The sequence below is a fragment of the Lissotriton vulgaris genome, chromosome 12 (genome assembly GCF_964263255.1).
Source record: "Lissotriton vulgaris chromosome 12, aLisVul1.2, whole genome shotgun sequence".
Classification (NCBI taxonomy): domain Eukaryota; kingdom Metazoa; phylum Chordata; class Amphibia; order Caudata; family Salamandridae; genus Lissotriton; species Lissotriton vulgaris.
In genome coordinates this window covers 598,146,777-598,171,746 of record NC_141700.1, presented here as the reverse complement: position 1 = coordinate 598,171,746, position 24,970 = coordinate 598,146,777, and the positions used below count along the sequence as shown (strand labels likewise).

The following is a 24,970-nucleotide window of genomic DNA, read 5'->3' as shown; positions in this document are numbered from 1 at the left end:
ACCAAGGGCAACATTAGATCCAGGACCTCATCTACCCTCCTCACCACCATGACAAAGGAAGCCCTTTCCTCCGTAGCCGAAATAGGAGGAGAAAATAAGCCGGTGTCTGGGAAGGTGTCCAAACCACTGGCCTCCACCAGTTCTTTGTACTAGTTCTCTTTTCTCAGATCCCTTCCAATTGTACGCCTGACAAGGCCTGTCAAAGAAAGTAGGCTCTGACTGAGGTTTGAGTTCGGGCCACCGCCGGAATTAACGTCCAGCAACGCCAGTTCGACTCTGTATTGGAGTCGGGTATGACAATGAGGTATGTAGCACAGGGAACAACGTCACTGGGACCAGCTATGGGAAGGTTGCAGTCTCGCGACTAAAGCCTATCGGAATCCAAACAGATCTAATGGCTTGGCTGGTGCGGAGGACAGACCTGCTGGTGAGAATCCAGTTGTGGTACCTGCTGAACCTGTGGAGCCTGCAGGCACTCCAGACCAACTCTACATTCGATTTTACATAGCGTTTAGAGGCAGGCTACCTTCCACTTTTAGCCATAAGCCTTATTTAAAGGCTGTCCATAGCAGCTAAGGTGGAGCACACTGTGTTTGCAGCACAGTTGCATCCCAGGTATGCCCAAAGCACAGTACTTGTCCTGCCACCACTACGAAATCACCCGATACTGCGGGAGAGAAGATCAATCCCACTCCTCCTCAGCACCCGTAGCCACAGCCTATCATTTATACCGACTATGGCAGACAAGAACCATGGAAGAAGGTGGGAAGAAAAAACAAGACCAGGTATTTTGGACCAGCACTTGTGGTGAGGTATTCCCTTCCTCTGTGTAGACTGGGACCCCAAGGCAACCTAAAAAAGGCAACAGAAGGTAGGTTAACACCACAAATCCATACTCATACGCACATGATTAGGCATAGCACTTGGGCAACAGCAGAGAACTCTCTTACCCCTTACACAGGTTCCAACTGCTCTATATGAAGCTGTAGGTACTGTCCCAATACGGTGTCCTCAGCACACTTATTTGAGCTAAACTGTACAGAAAATCCAGGGGAATTAAGATTCCAATTTCCATAGAAGAAAACAATAGTCCCAAGAAAAAACACCTGATTCCAAAAAATAGAAGAACAGGGGAAAAAGCCAAAGACACAGCAAAAAAAACCTCTTCAAACTGAAGAGGGAAGGATACTTCAGTACTCAACCTCTAAATGGGTGCACCCATAGGAGAAACAAAATATCTATTGACCACTAGATCTTTACTGGACTCTAGGAGATCTCCAGCCATGGAGAAGATAAAAAAACAAGCATTAGAAATGCAATAGGTCTTGGATTTATTTGAGTTAGAGCTAATGGCATTGTAAATGGCAATGTCTTTTAGCCATGTGTTATGGAGCGTATGCCTGTGGTGTGTAGTAGAATTATGTGGGTTGGATTGGAATTGTAGCAATGGTGGCATGCTGCGCTTTAGATTAATATGTTTAAAAGTAAAGTGCACCATACTGCGATTGCTACAATAGTTAATTGTGGATGCGTTAACAATTGATGTGTACACTGATGGCTGGTGGTGTGTGTGCCTGTAAAAATTGTGCACTGATGGCTGGTGGTGTGTGTGCTTGGTGGAAGTGTGCACTCCGGCTGGAGGTGTGTGTGCTTGGTGGAAGCGTGCACTGATGGCTGGTGGTGTGTGTGCCTGGTAAAAGCGTGCACAGACGGTTGGAGGTGTGTGTGTCTGGTGAAAGCGTGCACTGATGTCTGGTGTTGTGTGCCTGGTGGAAGCCTGCACTGACAGCGGATGGTGTTTGTGCCCAGTGAAAGCGTGCAGTGACGGCTGGTGGTGTGTGTGTGTGTGGTTGTGTGTGGGGTTGCGTGTGTGGTGGTGAGTGTGTGGTGGTGTGTGTGTTGGTGAGAGTGGTGTGTGGTCTTATGTGTGTGGTCTTATGTGTGTGGTCTTTTCCTGCGCACTCACTCTTACTCTGCAGTCACTCTGCAGTCACTCTGCTCGCACTCTGCTCGCACTCTGCTCGCACTCTGCTCGCACTCTGCTCACACTCTGCTCACACTCTGCTCACACTCTGCTCACACTCTGCTCACACTCTGCTCACACTCTGCTCGCACTCTGCTCACACTCTGCTCACACTCTGCTCACACTCTGCTCACACTCTGCTCACACTCTGCAGCACTCACTCACACTCTGCAGCACTCACTCACACTCTGCAGCACTCACTCACACTCTGCAGCACTCACTCACACTCTGCAGCACTCACACTCTGCAGCACTCACACTCTGCAGCACTCACACTCTGCAGCACTCACACTCTGCAGCACTCACACTCTGCAGCACTCACACTCTGCAGCACTCACACTCTGCAGCACTCACACTCTGCAGCACTCACACTCTGCAGCACTCACACTCTGCAGCACTCACACTCTGCAGCACTCACACACTCTGCAGCACTCACACACTCTGCAGCACTCACACACTCTGCAGCACTCACACACTCTGCAGCACTCACACACTCTGCAGCACTCACTCACACTCTGCAGCACTCACTCACACTCTGCAGCACTCACTCACACTCTGCAGCACTCACTCACACTCTGCAGCACTCACTCACACTCTGCAGCACTCACTCACACTCTGCAGCACTCACTCTCACTCTGCAGCACTCACTCTCACTCTGCAGCACTCACTCTCACTCTGCAGCACTCACTCTCACTCTGCACACACTCTGCACTCTCACTCTGCACTCACTCTCACTCTGCAGCACTCGCTCTCACTCTGCACTCACTCTGCAGGTTTCAGAAAGCTCTCCACCCATCAGCGCGTCGTCAATCTGCACACACGCTGCACTCTTTTTTGTTTTTAAAGTTGGCAGTTCTGTGTTCAAGTGCCACAACCAGTGCTGTGAAGCAAAGTTGCAGATGTGGTTGCCACAGACCCTTCTCCTGAGGATGCTGTCTGCCCTTCCAAAAACAGCCAAGAGAATACAAGCCTCTACCATCTGTTGTCACGCACGTTTTTGTATTATAGGTAGCCCGTAGAAATCACCTCAAGTGAATCGTGTGTTCCATTATACTGAGAAGTTTAATCAAGGGTGACAAGTGTTCCACAAACTCTCTCCTTTCTATTTCACTCGGCTGTGCGTGTTCTCTAGCATGCACACTCACAACGTAAACCTCTTGATCCTAGCCAGTACCCAACTATCTTCTCTAGGTACGTATGTACGGGTACCAGTGCTTAACATGAGCGCGAGCCTATTTATAGAATTCAGCATCCTCAAGGAAGCAAGTGAAATTTACTGCATTGGGATGTAGTTCTCTGTGAAAATGCAGGTCTTCAGAGCCATTTTGAATTACAGTAATGTTGTTCAGTTTTAATTCCTTTCTATGTGACTGTATAGCCTTTAGGGATATAGTAACGCTAACAGACAACAGATTGTAAAGTGCAATTTTCATTTTGCCGACCCAGAGAATATTGGGATATAGCAAAAGTGGTGGAACTGGTATGGAAAGAGGCAAGGGATGGGAAGTGTGAGGTCATGTGTTCACAACAGGTGTGCATATTTTTTTTTTTGTACTGCAAGAGGATCAGCGACTGCTCGCATACGTTTAACTTTTAACTACCTCTAAGAGCAACAACTTCATTTCATACCTGGAAGGCTCAAGTACACATTCAATTTAAAGTTGTTTTTCCGATGAAACATATGCATCACAAACAACATATGGTAAAATATATATAAGCCTTTTAATTCCAATGTGTGCATAAGCAGATTTTGTTGGAAACAAAGCGTGTCTCGAGACAGGGAGCTTGGCCACAACTCGTTTGGATAAAATGAATACCTGCTTTATCCTCCACAAAGACAACCTGCAAACATCATCTCCAGCATCCTGAAGCCCTCATTAATCACTCTGTGAAATGTATATGATCAGATTAACGTAGGCATCGTCGTCTCCTGGTATTAAAAACATACTTTAATAGAACCAAGCCTGTTTCGTCATTCTTATATTGCCTCTTAATCACAAGAATACAAAACCTCCTGCAGATGGGGTGAAGGGAAACGATGACCGCACGCGCTTTAATATTTATATGAGTAATTGTAACACAGCACGGATAATGCGAGGTTTAGCAACTTAGCAATCAAGATATAAGGATGAATCAACTCTCCTTTACAAATCACTGGGCAGAACTAATCTAGGATATTACTGGCAGAAGAGAGCCGTATGTATTGATCACAGGGATATGTTCCGGATAAGCTTAGCTCTGTACAGATTAATAGAAGTGTTTTTCATGATTTAACAAAGCCACGGGCGTGGCACCATCTTCTGATTTAACCTCGCCCCGTAAAGTTCAAGAAGATAAACACGCACAGCTTGGCTCCTCGCTGTACACAGCGCCCTTGAATACCCCAGTCACACTCTCTCTGCTGCAAAAATACACTGAAAGATGCTGCACATTTCTTAAAAACGGACTAAAATGGCAAGAGTGAAGTTCAACCCGGGCTCAAGTGAAAACGACTGAGAGGCGAATCGTGAACAATTACTTTAGCACAACAAACCAGAAAGGAGGAACCTCTGAGCAGCGATAGAAACCGCCTTAAAATGTACTAACATCTCGCTCTGTGTTACGCAACATTCCGAAGAGCAGCAGGACAGATGCGTAACTCCGCATACAGATCAGGCGCATGTAGTGGACAGAGGGTTTAGAGACGCACACTTCCTTCAGTGGAAAGGACAGATTTTCTCTCCCGCCTATGGCCTATTGCGCGCTCTCTTCCGAAAAAACACGCACGAGAAGCCCAATCGGAATGCAGCTGCCAAAACAAAGGACGAAAATTCACGAGCAGCCAGGAATTTCTTAGGTAGCTTGTCGGAAACGCTAACTACAGGACTTTTGGGCTACGCAGTGTGACGTAGGCCCGAGCCCTAAACATGGGGAAACACTGGGAAATAAACTAAAAACGCAGCAGCGTTTTTAACACCGCTACGCATACGATCCCATAACCATAGCGGCGAGACAAAAACAAAATATACGCAGAACTAAATAGGAAGAGGGGAACAGGCATAAAATAACCTCAAATCTTCCCCAACCACAGGAGAACAAGAACGGAATGTCCCGCTAAATCGAGGAATCCAGCGTAAGCTTCTCAGTCCAGGTTACCAGCGTTCAGCTCTCCGGATCCACACAACAGGAAGTCAGGCAAATCGGGACAACAGGAAGTTCTGGGACTCCAAGATTACCAGCACAGACCTTCTGGGTCACAGGACGGGGAAAGAAACCAAGCACTGATTAAGTGCTGGAAAGGAGGTTATATACTCTGAGTAACCCCGGCTACATCCCCAAGTGCACGCCCAATCAAGCAAGCATGGCAGGCAAACAGAACAAGTAACAGAGGTAAGAGAACACCGCTCCGTTACTTCCCAACAGTAGTCTTAACCAGTCTCATGCCAGTCATTAATGGTTCAACCTTTCCCCTTCTTTGGAGGTATATGTTTGCTGCTGCTGCAGTCTAACCTCTTCAGACGGGCAATCTATGTATGAGATCTCCAGGATTCTTGCATTTTAATGGAATATTTAACAATGTTCTCTTAAGACACTGCTTCAGCCTTTTGCGGTCAAGTGTTTTATGTATGCTGACAAAATCCAGCTTTCTCTCAGTCTCACATCTGGGAATCCTTCGACCACAGTTGACATAAAAGCGACTCTGTCAACTATCTAAAGGCGGCTTTCCATCAATCAACTTGAACATGTAGGTGATTTTTTTTGACAACTATGCATTCTACATTTTGGAATTATGAATCCCCGACCTGGCTCCAAGGGACTTCTCCATAACTTCATTGACTGTTGACAAAAACCTTTGTTTTTTGTATGACTCTCACTTGTGCTTTTATATACAGATCACAGAGGTCACATAAAAGTTCCTTTTTTCAATTATACTGTATTTAACATATACCCTTTCTCCATTTTAACTTGAGTAAACCAGTGTAACCATGTGCCTTTACTTCAGGTTCAATTAAGGTAACAATGTATACCTGGGACTCTTAAAAAAGTCCCTATCTTGTCTGAATATGGCCCAGAATGTGGCTGCTCACATACCTTTAAAACAGAGTGAAACTAAAGATTTGACAACTGTGATAGCTCAAACATATTGGTGTTTATTGTTGAGAAAAATTAGGTTATTGCACGTTTGACTTTTTTCACAATGTCTTTCAGACTACTGACACATGGTTCAACTGTAACTTACTTTTTAAATTGGAACCCTCTATCCTTTGATGTCCTGTACTTTTTCCCTTGAGATTCTACCATGCTGTAATACGGGTAGGTGGATTAGCTTTTTGTCCCCATATTCAGTGTGCCCTTATTTATGCAGCTAACTTTTAATTGTACTTTCCACATCTCTCAAGAAAGCTTTATAAACCTGGTTTTCGAATTTTATCTCATTGCCAGGTGAAGGTGTACATTATGTTACATAAAATTACCTCAACCTTCACAAAAAAATTACACAGAGGAAACAAAGATACAAAGGTTCATCTCCCTATTGGATGCAAAGGAGAAAATGTGGGTACCTGTAGGAACTCCTAGATGCAAATAAAAATGAAATTTGGTGAATCCTTAGCATGTTAAAATCATATAATGTATCTGTAGACTCACTGCTATTGATCATTGTGATATTGTTGTATATGTGCCTCTTGTTCACAATTCAATATTCACAATAAAGAAGGCTAAAATGAACAAACATTTCACCTTAAAATGTAGATGTGCTTAAATACCATTTGACCTACAACCGAGTAGTATATCGGGAGTCGGAGGAATATGACTGAGCAAGTTATAAGATGGAAGATGGCTACAGTACCTCATGTGCATAGTCCATGGGTGTGCGCTGTTGTTTGTTCCAGACGTGCACCAAGGCTCCATAGTGAAGAAGAACCTCCACCACAACCTCGTGGTTCCCTTTTACTGCCTCGTGCAATGCAGTATTTCCCTTGTTATTTGAAATGTTAACTGAAGCACCATTCTAGAATGAAGCCATTGAAATCAAGTTAACATTATGTTGTGTGGAAGAGTTAAACAAACAAACACATCTGTAATGAAACAAACCTAATTAAATATTCCTCCTACGTAGAGACCAGCACTGAAACATTCAGCCAGTGATGGACTAATGCCCTAAATGTTCTTAATCTAAAATCCCAAAATGGTCATCTAATCCTTTATCCACTCCTCAATAAAAATAAAAAATAAAAATGCCAGAGCAGAAGACTGCAGAATGTATTTTACTCTGGTGCAGAAAACATTAATAACCTCAACAAACACTATGGCCCAAATTAGGAGTATTGTGAGATTCCCAGCTGCTGGCATTATTGTTACAGGCCAGAATGTCCCCAGGCAGTTCTTGCAGTTAGGAACTGGTCAGAAGGGGTATAAAAGTAGTACTGCCCATCAGTCCCTACTAAGTTTCAACCACAACCAGAAATGTGTAATAGGGTGGTAACCAATGTACTGTGATTTTTGGACTGGTTTTTTAATTGTCATTATGTATGTTTACTTGTGAATTGTAGTAAATGTCATTGTTTCACTTCTATTCACTTAATCACGTGTAAGTCAATTGTATGCTTTTGTTGAATTTTGTTTATGACAACCCCTTAAGTATATGTACATCAGTGTCGTTTATATAACTAATGATTTATAAAATAATGAATATACAGGATTGAATCCAAAAATGGTGTGTTTGCTCAGTTTTTAATTGGATATTTGTAATTCCAAAATAACACTGCAAATATTATCTATCTTAAGGACAAACAAAGCAATTGTTTTTCTTCCCAACAGAACCATTGTTGCATATATAGGCATTATTGTTACAGGCCAGAATGTCCCCAGGCAGTTCTTGCAGTTAGGAACTGGTCAGAAGGGGTATAAAAGTTGTGCGGACATGCAATTACCAGTAGGAACTCCATACATGGGCGATGGATTATGGGGCGGGGCGTAAAAGGAGGAGAGGGAGAGTTGAGGTTACAGGGTGGGAAGTGGTACTTGAAAATGGAAATATGTTGCTTTTTGGGTGCCCACATGAAGTACATGAACCGAACCTTGCGGATGAGGCCATCACAAAATATTTTATCAGTAAATGATCCATGAGGCAATGAGCCTTACATTTTAATTATAATACTGTAAAAATTATAGTTCAAAAGATGAAGACTGACTGTATGTAGTTGACTCCGACTGAGCAGCACACTGTCGTATTACTCCTTCTCGTAAAATGATGTTGCATTAATAAAGGGTATTTCGTACCTGGAAGTAGGAATTCATAATCCTGGGAGAAAGAGATTGGGAAAATAAAAAAGGAGCAGGTGTCCAGGAGAGAAAGGGGAGGAAGGAGGGCAAAGGTGAAAGTGTTGCACTGACTTGGCCAGTTAATAGGTCAGGATTATTTACCCTTCTCACTGTGGTTCAGTATAGTTTCTGTAGGAGCTAGGTATATTGTCCTAGTAGATATACTTTTCTTATTGAAACGCACCCAAGGAGGTTTGTTTTTCTGTAAGTAGATGTCAAAGGTATCTCAGTTTCTTTGATGAGTGTAGAGAGTATGACTTTGACTAGTTTGTGCATCTAATAAAGTATAGGCAATCCCACCATGAAAGGAAAGATAAGTTTGCTGAGCTTATCCTTTCTGTGAGGATCAGTTTAGTGCCCAGTAGTCCGAGAAGCTCAATCAAGAGGAGATTTGGTTGGTTGAGGCGAGAAGTGGGTTTGCATGCAAAGATACCTAGGGATGCTGTAGACATCAAGAAGTACTTGGATATTGAATATTTTTTTATGAAATCTTTTATTAAAAGGCAGATAGCATTGGCATTTGCATAACAAATGCATGTTTTATCTATCACCTGCTTCCACCTTGCAATTCCAGCAGAGCTTGAAATCGAGGAGGCCTACTTTGTGTAGCCTGTCTGAGGTCCATAACACGTTATGTGATGGCTATAGTCTTGTCTGAGCTAGGGGAGGTGTAATTTTTCGGAAATAATCTTAATTTGGGTAGACTATAATTGAGGTAAATCATAATTAGGAACATATAGGTTGATAATAAACAATTCAGTGTTATAGTTTTTGCTGTTAAAATTAATCACCATCATGAACAATCATTGTCTGGCAAAATAATTTTGATGTTTGATTTTTTGGAGACATGTACTTCTTTTTGCTTGCTGGGGAACTAAAACAATCTTCTATCCAACTATATTTAAATTGTAAGACGTCCCTGGGACCCGTTCTGGTTTTCTTTAGAAGGATTATAACCCCTATAAGTTTGTAACAAAAGTATAAAATATTTTCTCTTCACATGGTAATTAAAGCTCTTCGTGTTCAGACAAAGAACGTTTAAAATCTGGTTATTTATCTATAGTAGCAAATATTTACTCTAGAGTATTGCATAGGATGGTAGCAGCTTTTATATCCCTAATTGGCATACTGTGAGTTTTGAATTGTATCCTTATTAATGTGGTATTTGTTGTGAGTGAGCTTGCCTGGCTTGCGATAAGGTTGTGTAACTCAGTGACGGTGTTACAGCATAGTTTAAACATTAGAAGGGGTCAGTAGTCGTTTTGAGAATCGGCTGATGTCTGGGCAAGCCGACGACAACATTTCACTGGAAGAGATGGAAAGAGGAGAGAGAAGGGCGTTGAGAGACAGAAGAGAGAATAAACTAAAAAAAAAAGAGTTCATCCGAATGCTTCCTGTGAGAGCACCAAGGCTCTTAATCCCCCTGCATGTCAACTAGAGTGCAGAAAGCCATGAGCATTGACCCATCAGTGCTATCTACACAGTAGATTTGGTAAGTACAGCCTTATCGAAAATACAACTTCTGTCATGATCAACAAACAGATTCTTATATAACTATGAACTAGGGCGTACATGATTCTAGTGCAATGCTTATCGCTATAATTGCATCCTTTAAAGACAACTGGCAGAGTTATAGTTGCATTGACTATAGAGCTTCCCAGAGAACTGGGCATCAGAGGTTGTTTGATAATGGGCGATTAGTCTAGGCATCACATATGAGTGGAACAAGGCTATCTAGATGCTATTGGTTAGACTTAGATGTTATGCATTTCTTGCCAATCTTTCTCTTAAAGCCCACCTTGGAAGCATGTTGCCAAGGTTAACAACTATATCGGCTAGCTTTCCAGTAGATTTGGGTTGAAAGGATTATCAAACATATCAAAGTATTGAATTGTTATGTAAGACCACAGATAATATTTAGAAGATACATTGATCAATTTAGTGAGTGGGATATGTTGTGAGTTGTATGCAACATACAAGCATCCATTTATTCTTACTTCCACTGACTTTCCAGTGCTTATGTAATAATGAGACTTTGGTTTGAAGCAACAGAGGTGTTGGCAGAACACTTCAGGCTTAATCAACGCAACCTGCTTAGAGGTAAGAGTGTAGACAAACTAGATACCATATCACATTAAGAAGCATTCACTGAAGATCATGGGTTTCCCCCTGAAGGAAATGCCAAATTTGACTCCATTCCATGGAATTTGCTGTGCTTTTTTATATGGTTCAAAATATCCTCTGAATGTCTGTATCCAAAAGGTCCACAGATTAGGTCTTAGTGGTTTCTTTTTTCTAAGTGATTCTGGTGAAAGCTTCCCCAATGGAATTGTGTGTGCTGTTTCAATTCTCAAATGTTTTCTGAATTATATTCCCAGAGTTTAGGTACTGATGTTTCTAAGAACGCAGTGCTAGAGTGGGCCTCATTTTCTGAGCCTTCTCAAAGGCCAAATTGCCTACGGTCTCCCATGCAGTTGAGATCCTCTAGCTCAGTAACGTCTTTTGTTAGTGTCACAAGTTTAGCAGGCAGGGATACTGTGTTTGCTATTTTTCATCTTCTCAGGGAATTATTCTGGATTCCACTTCTGAGATTCTGTTTCCTAGATCTTTTAAATATTTCATTATACCCTAGATCTCAGTTTGCATACTATCAGTATTGGAGTTCTTTGCTTGTGCCAGTTCATGTAGGGCCAATATTATTTGGAGACTAAGGTCTATGTAATCTTTCAGATCCCATTTTGGATTTATCGGGAAGTCTGGGAGAGGAGGGTCTGATTTAGTTGTTTTCTGACCTGCTTTATTTTTTTGTCTGTGACCTTTTTATTTCTTTGGTCAGACATATTTGGAAAAATGATCAAGTACTTGATCTATGAATAAAGAAGGTACAGTGCTTCCAAAAGTGGGGTTTCCTTGGTCATGCTGGAGCACTGTACTATTTTTACAAACCAAAGACTGTGGTGCCAGGTAGATGCTAGTTAGAAACGAGCTAGGTGTTTCCCCTTAATGCACGGAGGCTGGGTTCAGAGAACGTCTCAGAGGTAGTCTCTTACAGTAGATGATCAATTAACAGACACTTAAAAAATGAGGCCTAGATGCAACGTGCTCATCCTGACCAGTGTACAAAAGGGTACAAAAATTATTTATTGCGTGATAAATTAAAATCTTTGCAATCGAAAACTCATTCAAGTTAGTCTATATTAAAATTAATCATAAATACAATTAGACAGGGTATAAAATCGATAAAAATACATATGACATTCCATTTCTGAGCAAAGTTAAAAATACAGTGCATGAACCAGACCTCCTGACCAGATCTTGGAACTAACACAGTGAGCTGTGTGACTGTTTGATTCAATGCATGAACCAATACACACAGACTTAGGGCCTCATTTATATGCTAGTGGAGAGGAAACTGTCACAACAGAGTTCCCCACCTGCCAACATAATCGTCTGCCTGCCTGAGTCGGCTCAGGGTTTGACGGTGGAGACTAGTCCGCTTCACCCGTGGTAAAACTCCTCCGATGGCCCCGACAGAGTAAGGGCCGTTGGAGGTTTGGATGTAGGTCGCCTACCTGATTTAGATGGGCAGATGCACAGCGAATTTTCAATGTCTGTCATCGCCAGGAAAAACCTGGTGGTACGGGGCATTGAAATGTGCTCTTGTACCTTCGCCATGGAAGAAAACTCAAATGGAGTTGGGGGGCACTGTGTCTATTATCCCAATGTTGGATCTTCTTTTGGAAAATAAAAAAACGTTATAAGTTTGCCGTACAGCACGATCATGTTGAGGGAGCCTTACAGCAAACGAACAATGAATTGAAGGAACCGCCATGATGGCGATTTCTGACAATGCTATAAAAATCTGCTAGGCCAGCAGACATTTTTTAATTTGGTACGCGACCTCAGTCGGGGCGAGAGAGTAATTTTCTCGTCGCCCTGTAGGAGCGGGCTGCCCCCCAACTTATAAGTCAGGCGCTTACAGCTAGATGCATCAAGCGAAAAACCATTCGCAAAGGGGCAGATTCTCAGAATCTGCCCCTCTGCGACCGGTATTTATGCATTTGGGATGCATCATCCCAAATGCATAAATTGCTATTTGCGATTGCATTTAAGGAATCTCAAATTGAGATTCCTTAAATGCAATGCATGAATGTAATATAGCTAGCGATTTTGCTGATAGGGGTCGCTATTTACCGTGAAATCAAACTTCATGGTAAATAGCGAAAACTGTGAAAAATGCACTAAAGTGCATCTTTCAAAGTTGTATGTTACACACACACACATGTCCTTGGGACATGTGCGTGCGCAATACCAGTGTCCAGGTCAATTTAAGAGGTGCAACAGGATGTCCTTTGGACACCCGTCACCCTTGAGTTTGCATTCTCAAATTGCGATTAGCTAATTGCTAATTGCAAATTGAGAATTTCCTCCCCATTCATTCCTATGGGCCTCTTGGCCCATAGGAATCAATGAGATGTCATTCCTTATTTGCGAGTCGCACTCTGCGAGTCGCAGATAAGGAATATTTAGGAATTGCTATATTTTAGCAAATCCTACATGCATCTGATTTTGCGAGTCCCTAAATGCGAATCCTTAAACTTCGCAATTAAGGACTTGCAAAATCGAACGTTGATGCATCTAGCAGTTAGTTGTTTAGGGCTTATGTCAGTGTAAGAAAGTGGTTTTGTATACACTGGACCAAAGTAAGGTATAGTGTGTACAGAGACCACAGTCCCCAGTGGTTTGGCAGAGGCTACAGTTAGATATAACCTTACTCTCTAAAGTGGAAGCTTGGTCGAGCAGTAAGGCAGTATCAGAGGACAGTGTAAAGCATTTGTTGTACACACTCAGTCAGCAAATGGCCTCACACACTCAAGAACTGAACTCTAGGCCAATTGTTTTGTATCAAAAGATATAGTTGTTTTATTTTAGAACCAACAAGGCATCAAAATATACTTTCTCAGAATGATTACTTTAGTTAAATACTTTTCAAATAGGCAATAGACTCTTCGAATACAATAGTTACAGTTTGTTGCAAAAGGCAACACTATTTCAAACACAATGCAACATTGAGCTCAATAGGAATTTCTAGTTAAATGCAATTAATTACTTTGTAGATCACTTTTCTAACCACAGGACTGGATCCTAGATTCAGTCCCGGGACACTAACTGTAAACAGTTAAGTAAAAGCGTTTTGGTTACAATAGTGATTTTTAAGTAATATTATTGCATTATAAAAGTTGACAGAAACTTTTCTGGATGAAATTACCAATGTTATCCTATGGAAGGAAATTCAGTTTGCAGGTAAAGTATGTTTACGTTACTTTTGTAATCCAGTGCTGGGCTCCTAGGTTCAGCATTGGGACATCTATCTAAAAGAAGCAAGTAATTACGTTTTTATGGTTGGCATGATTTTTAAAGAATATTTGTAAGTTTCAAAATCATAATATAAGAAACTTTTTCAGCAAAAAGCAGGCAATGATATCCTATGGTTAAAATTACTTTTCAGGGTCAGTACTGAGCTACAAGATGCAGCACTGAGGTCTCTCCTTATAACAGGTGAGTAAATCGGAATTCGTTTTTCGGCTGATTTTAGATGAATATTTTAAAGTTCCAAAACACCACACTTAGAAGAATTTCCAAGTGAAACCAGTCAATGTTAGCCTACGGAAGAAAAGTGAGTTATCAGCTTCTAGGTAAGTACTCGACTGGCAGAGTTAAGGTTCTGGGCAAATACTTAGGGGTCTTCCAGGGTCAAGTAGGTACAGTTGGTACACCCTCAGCGGCACAGGGGCAGCCGGATGCAGAGGTAGGTAGGCTCAATGTTATCCAATGAGAGGCACAGGGACTTCGGTTGGTGGCTGCTGGCTAGCAGGCCACGCAGCGGTGGGAGCTGGGCTCCTGGTCACTTGCTCAGGGCAAATGGGGAAGCAGGATAGAAAAAGGTTGCACTGCCAGGGGCACTCGGGCGGCTGGGTGCAGGGTGCTTTTGAGCAGTCGGGCGCTCAATATTATTCAATGGAGATCTTGAAAAGGGAAAAAAGGCTGCAGGCTCGGGGACGGAGAATCTTTAGGAGCAACCAACACTTCGAGGGGTAAGTTGGGATCTTGGAGGATAGGCAGGCACCCCGGAGTTCGATACAGGAGGCCGGGGGGGGCGCCAGGTGAAGGGGTGTCTTTTGACGTCGGGAAATTTTACCCTCTGCTGGCCGGGGTAGGAGGGGTCCCTGGTTCTGAGGCTGCAGGCGTCATCTGGGTCATCGAAGTGGGTCCTTGGCCACTGGATTCAAGGTCAGAATCGCTGGGGGGACGTCTGCAGGGTCTTTATCCACTCGGGCACAGGCCGGGCTCGGCGGGTGCAGAATGGGCTGGATTCGCGGTTCCTGGCTGGTAACAGGGGTATTGCTGTTTGAGCATAACCACTGCTCGTTGGAGTCCCAGACTCTAAGAGGGTCAAGGCAGGCAGGTCCTCCGGGGGCTCTCCACCCAGGGGACCAGCAACATGTCTGCTGTGTGGCAGCCTAGGCAGCCTCTCAAACAAGACATGGATTGCAGGTTAGGTTTCAGGGGGCATCTCTAAGATGCCCTCTGTAGAGCATTTTACATTAAATCCCGCACTGGCATCAGTGTGGGTTTAATGTGCTGAGATGTTTCGTATCAAACTTGTCAGTCTTCAGTGTAGCCATTATGGTGCTGTGGAGTTTGTGATGACAACCTCCCAGAACCATATACTCTTAATGGCATCACTGCACTTGCAGTGCTCAGGAATGGCCCTGGGTACTGTAGGGGCACAGGGCTCATGCACCTGTGCCCACACCACTGGCATAGGGCACCCAGCTAGAGGGGTGACTGATGTATGCCAGGGCAGTGAGTTTGTGGGCATGGCACACAGGGAGGTGTGCCATGGAAACTCTTTGTTTAGTTCTGTACCAGGACACTCAGCCTGCAAAGGCAGTGTGTGTGTGTGTCAGGGTACAGGGCCCCTAAGGGTGGCACAATAAGTGCTGCAGCCCTTAGGGGTTTTCTCTGGTCACAATGCCCCAGGTACCTAGGGTACCATTTACCAGGGGATGACATGTGGCCAGAGATGCGAATTGGGTTTTAGCTTCAATACAGTTTTAGGGAAGAAACACAGGCCCCAGGCACATGATTGGCAGGAGCCCAGGGCACACTCAGTCAAAGCACATCAGCAATTCAGCAAAAAGTGGGGGCAAACCATGCAAGAAATATGGCAATTTCTCACAGTCAGCCACAACTGTTTACTACAATTGGACACTCTGAGAGCTCTTGTTAAGATAGAGGGGACCATATGTTGTGAAAAAGGCAGTATTCCAACCATGTAACAAACGTGGAACCTTAAGAAACCATCATCAAAAACACTTGTGTGCAGACTTTTAATATTGGAATCTTGTTACCTACAGATTTTTATGAGAACATTCCACAGAACAGGTAGGTGGAAGGGCATATGAGAAATCTGCAGTTAGATAGAATATCTACCAGAAAAGTTGTTATCAAAGCTAAGTAGCTTGTTTTTTTTAATAGAGAGACTTTTTAAAAATTATTATTCTTTTTTATTTGTATTTTTCGTAACATTTACAACAATAACAAAGCGCAGTGCAATACTCATAAGCGAATCTGCCGGTCCGGTCTGAATACCATTACGTTTGCCATAATCTGTGCACGCCATTACAGTTCTTGTAGCACAAAGTGCTAATCCACAACTACATCAAGGAGTACTGTATAACGATATACATTTCAGAGACATCACTGTACATCACAATCTTGAGGACAAAACAGCTGCAAAATTAAGCCATGTCACATAGGGTTCCCATATGTCTCTCGGACAGGATCTGGTCAGCAGAAGTTCCCAATAGTTTGGTAACTGTGCACTACAGTATGTCACACTTGTAACCCACTCCTTCGCCATCGGAGGCAGGGCAGCCCCCCAGTGTAAGGCCACCTGTCTTTTGCCATTAAAAGTAACATTTCCGGCAGTTTACGTGATTTATGTGGCACTGTCTCAATAACCCCCAACAGGGATACCAATGCAGGCTAGGTCCAACCCAGTAATGGCTTTTATGTGGCGTAGTACGGTGATCCTGAAATTTGCTACTGGTTTGCACTGCCATGCCAAATGTAAGAAGCCCCATCTTATATAGTTGTATGGGAGTGCAGTAGAGGTACTTAAAGTGTATAAGCCGGAGACGCTAATTGGGCGTCAAGTGCTCCAACTGTTTACAACTGAGACTCCACTGTTCATCTGTAATACTGTCCCCCAGCTCCACCTCCCAGGCCCGACAAGAGGTCGGGACAATGATCGGAAATTACTTTTGTGTGCTGTTGTAAATGCGATAAATGAGTTTCCGCCCTGATTCCACGCTAACAGGTTTTCCAGAGCCGGCAGCGAGCCTGGAAATGCGGGGAGTGTGCTCTTGCAGGATGCACAGGGCGGACAGTATAATAGCATATGTAGAGCTGAGGGGGTTGTGTGATTGCCACCTACCTTAATATTATGATTAGACTCGCGCTCCTGTGCCTTGCGTTCCATAAGCGGGGGACAAACAGATTGTTAGGGAGTGGCATAGACGGGCGTATAGTATATCTAAGTGTGCCCGCTTGCGAAGACCTTCCCACGGCCATCTCATAACTTGGACCGGGTTTATTTCATCGCAGGGGCGCTTGTATGGGTGGAATAGTGCCGTGAACAATGGGAGAGGTGGCGCCCTATCTACTTCTATTGCAATGTGTGGCTGAAAGGGTGTAGGGTACACCCAGAAATGTAAAAATTGTGCATGTGTACTGTATGAGTAGAGGACAAAGTCCGGGGCTGCCATTGCCCCCCTGCGCTTGTGTTTGTGGTAGTGTCAGGATCTCCCAAGATATCCTAGGCTATCCCCCAGCCCACACCAGGTCAATCATAAGTGACCTGAGGCGGTTAAAGAAGTGCACCATGAGTGGTAAAGGGATGTTAACAAATAGATATAGGAGTTTAGGCAGAATAATCATCTTGACCACCGCTTTGTGGCCCGGCCGTCAGAGGGAAAGGGTCTTCCACCTTCTCACCTGGTCTTCAATCCAGGCCACCAGTCTGCCGTAATTGGCTGTCCATAGTTCCTGCAGGTTACTGTTGAACCATATGCCCAGATATCGAATCGGGCCTGACGCCCAGACGAACGGATAGTCAGTTGCAAAAGCCTGAGTTCCAGGCGTACGCGGGAGGAGCACGGATTTGCTCCAGATGAGGTCTACTCCGGCGAGTTCACCGTAGCGTATGACTTCACGTGTCATGGGCAACAATTTGTCTTTGGGGTTCACCATTTATAAAGTTATGTCGTCCGCATACATAGACATGGTGAGAGCCCTGGTTGTAAAACCAATCCCTCTGTTGGTATGGTGCTGCCGCAGATGCGCCGCCAATGGTTCTGTTGCGATAGCGAACAGTAATGGTGATAGAAGACAGCCCAGTCTGGTGCCTCGTGTGATAGCTAGCGGCTCCGATATCAGTCCATTCACCCTGAACCACGCCGTGGGTCGCGTGTTGAGAAGCTGGATTTGCTGGATGAAGACTGGACTCAGGCCCATTCTTCTGTGAAGTGGGAACAGGAATCCCCACTCCAGGTAATCAAACGCCAGGGTAGCGTCCAGGAGTGCCGCAATCGTAGACACATGGGGGGGGGGGCGAGGTAGTGCAGCAGCCAAAATAGTGTTCTAAGATTATGTGATGTTGATCTACCCGGCACAAAAACAGATTGGTCCGGCCGGATTATCAATGGTTGAAGCCTGGTGGCCAGAAGTTTGGTGAAAATCTTGGTATCCAGATTGATTAGTGAGAGTGGGTGGTATGACTCACATTGCTGGGGGTCCTGGTCTCGTTTTAAAAGAGTAATTATGATAGCCTCGCGCATCGATCCAGGAAGGATCCCCTCCTGCAGTGCCTCCTGATATACCGCTAGGAGGTGGGGGGCGAGCAACTCTGCGTATTCTTTGTAAGATTTTGAGGGGCTGCCAATGACCCACCGCACATCTTAGACGTTGAACGGTATGTCGAGGTGCTCTGCTGAACCATATTAGCTCTATGGAGTCAAAGTAGTTTTCAAGAACCGAATCTGGGGGGTTGTTTGAGATGTGTATAGTTGTGCATAGAATTCCCGCATGGTAGCAAGAATATCAGGTGGAGAGTGTACCATTAGTAGGAGTATTGAGCGATGTGATGAAGATGGAGCCCCATGGTGGTCGCAGGTGTCTTTCCTGGCCTATCTCCCTCGCCATTTCTACGCGTGGTTGCATGTTTGTGTAGGAACTTTATATCCCTATCAGCCTCTTCCTGATACTCGGTTAATTTACTGCGAATACACCCCAGTATTTCGGCTAACGGTGTCATAAGATTCTGTTCTTCCAGGGCATGCAGCTCGGAGTCAAGCCTACGGTCTCCACAGAACCCATGTTATGTTCAAAGTATTCTGTAATCTGCGTGTGGAGCTCCTCCCTGAAAGCTGCGTCAAGCAGAGAGTTGGGTGGTAAGCACCACGTGAATGGCTGTATGTAGGGTTGGGTACCTGAAGGGTCAGAGTGACTGCTCAATGGTCCGACAGAGTGCAGGCATGATGGGCCGCCTCCAACACCAAGGAATGCAGATCTTGGGATGTAAACCAGAAATCCAATCGCGACCATGCATTATGTTGCTGCATAATACAAGTGCCCTCCTGAGTGTTAGGATGAAATACTCGCCATGTGTCGAATAAACTATAGTCCCCAATCAGTCCCTTCAAAACCGCGGCTGCCAGTGGGTGATATGTACTTGAGGTGCGGACCCAGTACTCAAGCGTCAGTACTGTTTTGAAGTCTCCAACCCAAATTAATGCGGCGTCTCCCATGGATTGTATTTGATGCCACTCCTGCTGGAAAAAAGTGGGATCATCCACATTTGGGCTCATAGACGTTGGCGATGAGAACCCGTTGGTGAAATAATGCCCCCAGTACTAGTAGGTAACGCCCTTCTGGGTCACTGACTACCTTGATTGACTGCCAGGAAATGCCCAATCTGATTAACGTTGCCACCCCTCTGGAACAGTTGGAGTAGTAGGATGTAAATACCTTGCTCCACCTGGGGGACTTCAATCTATCGCAGGCTGTAGCCCTCATTTGGGTTTCCTGTAGGAGGCACACCTCGGCTGAATGTCTTGTGGGATATGATTGCACCAGCCGTGTCTTTCTATGGTCATTTAGACCACGGACATTCCAAGTAATGCATGTTAACTTAGACATACAGCTAGAAAAAAATATATATCTCTGTGGCGGCTAGAGTCCCTGCTTTTAGGCGTGTATTCAGTAACTCCCTGTAGTAACTCTCCTGTTGTGTGATGGCAAAGTCTGGACAGTGACAGGTATTCCCATTTTGTAAAATATCCAGTAAAGAATATGATGAGCACTGCAATAAACAAAAACAAACAGTAACATCCCCAGCCCACCCACCACCCACTCCAACCCCCCAATCAGGTTGAGTATATAAAACAGACCACCCAATAATTAACAGAACCCCTAAGAAGTAAGACTATAGGGAATCATCCCAGAGGGGGCGTGAGGTTGCCGGCATACTACCCTGTCGCATCGCAGCAGGGTGGCCGAGCATCATTAGAACTACCTAAACACATTGGCATGTTCAAAATCAATAACATGGAGGATGATAATAGTTACTCTCAATGATACACTGAACCAATCATAAGACAGGATCACTTTTGGGACACAATGTAGAGGTATATTTACTAGTCATTGTCACTTAGCTGACTCTGTGATGAGTTGTCTTTATCACAACCTTTGCGTGCTGTTGGTGTGCGTGTTTGGCAAATTTCAGTGCGGCACTCGCCTCCGTGAAGAATAGAGTTTTGCCGCTAGTAAGTACACGGAGTTTGGCTGTATCCAACATTGAGTATTTAGTTCCAGTTTTCTGTAGCAGTTTCTTGGCTGGGAGGAACTCTCGTCGTGCTGCCTGGACCGCTTGGGTGAAGTGGGGGTATAGTGAGATGGAATTGTTTTGGTATTGTAACTCCCCCCCCCCCGTTCCCGGCGGAGAACAGGGTCTCTGTCTCTGTAGTTGAGCAGCCGAGCCAGTATTGGCCTCAGCAGAGCGCCGGGAGAGGATCAAGGGTATGGTGAGCACGTTCCACCAGAAACATGGCTGACAGGTCAGCTCCAAACAGGTCCTGCAGGAGGCACTGCACGTATTTCTCCATGTTGAGTTGTGGAAATCGATAAAATTTAGGTATACATAAGCGGCGTTCATTTATGTTCGCCACAGCCACTGTTGAGAGCAAAGTAAAGATCGTGAAACAGTGCCAGCGCCATCTTGTCTAAACAGAGCCTTTGCGTGCGCGTAAGCAGCATCCATTTTAGATATTGCAGCCATTTCATTCCCTGCTAGTCACCTATGATTCACCCTGACCTCGCAATCATCCCCAGCATCCTGGCCAAGCCTGAACACAGGTACTAGGGTTGTAAAACCTTGTCAGCCTGACAATGCCCCGGAGTCACTTCCCGCGCCAAACCCACTTGTCCCTTCATCCTCCATGCACAGGCAAGCCCCCTTTTATAACCTCCTTTCTTGCACCTGGCCACTCAGTCCGGTCTCAGGCACTAACCGACCCCTGCAGACATAGTTTATTGCCCCCACACGGCAGGACTTGTAGCACTAACAAAGAAGTCTGATCTAATCACTAGCGCGACCCCTTTGATCTGACCGATCCCACATGTTTTAGGTCCTGTTGGAATGTCCAGCTGCGAGATATCGGTCATCTGTAAGACCTGGGTGGGGGTGGGGGGGGAGCATTTGCTGCTGTATTTGTGTGGGAAGTAGCTTAAGGCGGGGATTCCAAGGATGTTTCACTATGTAATAAACCGGTGTCAGGAATGTTTGACCATGCAATAAACTAGCAAGAGAAATGTATAAAAGGCCATGCCACAGAGATGCAGTTAGAGCACCTCCTGATGATAGCCCCGGTGTCAGAAGTGATGTGTTCTCCTCCTGGAGTAATAAACCTGTTCTTCATTTTCCACTTTCCAGCGCCTGCCTCGTTATTTTGATAACTAATATTAAGGTAAATTAGAGGTGGTTTGCACCAAGCGGCATCGAAAGTCTTGGGAGTCACAGCTGCTTTTTACAGGGTATATTTGTGGACTCTGGAACACCGGTAATGCGTACATTGTTTCTCCTTGAGTGAGCTTCAAGGTCTTCATTGTGCGCCTTGATGACCTCCAGTACTTTGTCCATACGGAGAAGGTGATGCTGCGTTTCCACCTGGCGATCATCCATGTCAGAAACTCTGTTTTCTAGTGTGTTCAGTCGGGTTTCGTGTTTATCCACTCTGTGCAACACTTGATCCATTTGAGCAGCAAGAGAATCTATCTTAGAGTCTATTTCTTTAAGGCAGAACTTTACGTCTCGCTGCATGGTCTTTATGTCTTCCTCCTGCTCCGGTTCTTGCTGCGTTTCTGGTATGATGGTCTGTGACATCAGCTCGATGTCCACTTGCCTAGTGGTGCGTATTTTAAAAGTTATTCTTGGTTGTTTGTTCTATGCCTTCCCCATCGTAGCTCTGCGCTGTGGCAGTACCATCCAGGGCAAGTGAAATCTCCAGTTGTGCTCGAGTGGGTGCAAACAAGAAGCAGAGGCCACACCACCCTCTCAGTGCTGCTACCCGGTGCTTGCTCACAATCTCAGTTGGGGTCTCGGTCGGGAGAAAAGGGGAAGGCACATCTACAACGCGGCAACCCAGCCTATGTCACGGGTTAAGGAAGCCGGAGCCTCTCGAACCGCACTCCAGAGAACCACCGCCCGCAACACCTTGCATAGAATACTGCCCGTCTTCCACTTCAGCGCAGTTAGGCCTTTCCCTCTGTGTTGCCCTTGGCAGGCACGATTAACGCATCCCACCAGTCGAATCCAGCAAGTTCACCTTACATCGTCACTGAGCCTCCGTCAGGGCATCCGTGTGGTCCGGCACCTCGCTGCCCACTTCCACCAGTCCTGCCGTGGCCTTGTTGCAGCACAGCAGCCCCCACAGCCAGATGCATAGAATTTTATCAAGCTTGTGGGAAGAGCACCCTGCGTCGCCGAATTATTACAGCCTTGCCCTCTGGGTTCTCCTCGCCGGGTGGGTCAATTCAGCACCCCCTCTTAGTGCCTTGAATTATGTGCTTGCCCCTCACTGGCCGATGCTCACTGCACCCAAGCACTCTACTCACTGATGCGGAGTGCTGATAACTGAGTCCAATTGGAGCGCACCAAGTCTTGCACCGAAGTTGGTCGTGAAAGTAGTGCCCAGTCACAGCACATTTGCAGCTAGTGTCGTCAATTGTGGAGGGGGCCCCCGCCAGTCCCCACAGCAGCTCCCTTTTAAATGCGGCCTCCGTACCTCAATATTGTGGGATCAGTCCTGTGCACTTCGCACTGCCTCTCCTTCTAGGCCCCTGCGCGGCCTCGATGGTGCTTAGATGCCGCCTCCATCGGGCGCGTCAGCAGTCCTCCGCTTCAGCGCTGTAGGGCGGCTCCGTCACCTATCACCAGCGGGGGTGGAGCATCCCAGAGGCCCACTCCTCAGCAGGCCTCTTGTAATCACGCTCCGCTGCGGGCCCGCCCCTCACGTCACGCTAGTGTGATCAGGCTTTACATGCTGGTTCAGGCCCCGGGACCCACCTCCGCAGCTCCACTTGCCTCTCCACATGGGCGCGTCCCTCAGCCGCGGCCCCCCTATCCAGGTAGGCAGAAGGCCGTCACCCAGACACAGCGATGAGCGCACCCCGAGGGGGGGGGTGGGCTTTGTCTTGGCCCGGAATCCCGGCTCGTGCGCCGCCGGAGCTGGCCGCCAATTCTCAGCGGCGATCACAGCAACAGGCAGCCGAATGTCAGAGCACAAATTACAACACTGCGTGCAGCTCAGTTTTCTACATGTGTGCCCCGTACTTGGGAGGCAGGATGAGGCAGTTTAAAGCAGAATAATTGCCGGATAGTATGCTCGGCCAGCAGAGCCCCTTTACCAAGCAGCCATCTTCCTGCTCGGCTTGTCCACGTCCCCTTGAATAGAGACTTTTAACTGTAGATTCCTCACCTTTTGAGTAGATGACAAAGTAGAACCTCCCAGGCAGTGGATCTGTGGAAAGGCGTGAACTCTGAAATCTTGCACAACCGATCAGATGAAGTGAGTCTCCAGCCCAACTTGATTGTCCAGGCAATAGCGCTTGGTGAGGGTGTGCAAGGATGCCCACATTAAAGGGAGTGAGAGGCCATGGAGAACCCAGCCGCAAGATGGCTGTTGGCCTGAATGACAAATCTGTCAATTACCCGTACAAAATAAGGGCATCAGGTCTAGCTCAGCAGCGCCTGGGCACTCCTAAATGAGCTGCACCAGTGGCGCCCAAAATCAGGGGAGAAATCAGAGCCGGGGGCCGCCTAGTGGAGACAAGCATACTGTGGCCTGGGGACTGGTGAAGGCACTTCTCTGCATGCTTGCGGGCAGAACGTAAGAAGCAGAGCAGACAGGGTACTTCTGAGTAAGTGAGTGAATGAGTGCTGGCGGGCCTTTTGAGATTGGGTGGCTCACGCACGACAGTTGGCGCCTGATCAGCATGCCACTTTGGAGTGCATCGGGCCTCCGCGGGCCGCACTGCGGTTGCAGCCTAGGGGAGGGCTAGGCGGGGACCTGACACCCATAATTCGGAGGTGGGAAAAGGAGAGTGAAGTAAGTGATGGGACGCGGTTGGCTCCAGGGGTGATTCTGATTCTGGCAGTACTGGGCACGTTCAGAGCCTGGGCCACGACACAGGAGGTTGGCTGGCAGGTAGCAGCTCCCCTCTCCTTGCAACTGCCTAGATGGAAGTTGGAGGACTATCTATGAGGATTGGAGTGAGGCCAGTGCTGCCAATTGGTGCCTGCTTGTGCCCCCCTGGATTGGGCCCCTGTGGTGTGGCGGCCCAGCAACAGTGCCCTATGCCACATCCTACTAGAGGAGTCTAGCACCAAGCAATGAAATACCAGCACACCAATTTGGCGCATGGGCACCTACATTGGGTGGTTGGCAGGGATGGCCTGGGTGGGACTTCTTGTGTCCCCCACAGCTACCTGGGGGTGAGGTAGACCATCGAAGGACCAGCGAATGGGCGGTAAAATCGAATTGCTTGAGACATATCTTATGAGCATGTGGCTTACTGAACTACACCTGGTGCGCGATAGGGAAAACAGACATGAGGCAATATAAGTTGACTTTCGAGAATTGCACACAGATGCGTATGACAGACTCACACCCGGATGACCAGCTATCAGGTCAGGGGAAGGGAGAGGGCTCACCTCACCTCTTGGCCCTAAAGCAAAGTCTGAATGCCATTGATACAAAAAGAGACATGCTGGCAGACAGATTCGACCGGCTCAAAGAGAAGGTAGATAAACACGAGAAGCGAATAGATCAACTTGAAAGTCACAGATCAGACGTGGAAGACATGCACTCCTCGGCCAGGGAGAAGCAGGTCCTGGAGGTTATTTGCAACAAAAATGAAGTCTTGGAAGCATAACAGGAGTTCCGGAATCAACTACAATGGGTCAAATGTAGAATTAATTTGAAACGAAGATTCCCACTCTATTCGAAGATGCCCTTTCAGC

At 45.9% G+C, this 24,970-nt stretch overlaps 1 protein-coding gene across 3 annotated transcripts in view; it reads right to left on the bottom strand.

The window, feature by feature from the left end:
* ANKRD27 (ankyrin repeat domain 27) overlaps window positions 1-24,970 on the bottom strand; it is a 719,886-nt gene that overhangs the window by 105,507 nt on the left and 589,409 nt on the right. For all 3 annotated transcript variants that reach the window (XM_086945455.1, XM_086945456.1, XM_086945457.1), the window contains one exon: window positions 6,851-7,012. In XM_086945455.1, the coding sequence (XP_086801581.1) occupies window positions 6,851-7,012 (162 nt within the window). The remainder of the gene's footprint in view (window positions 1-6,850; window positions 7,013-24,970) is intronic.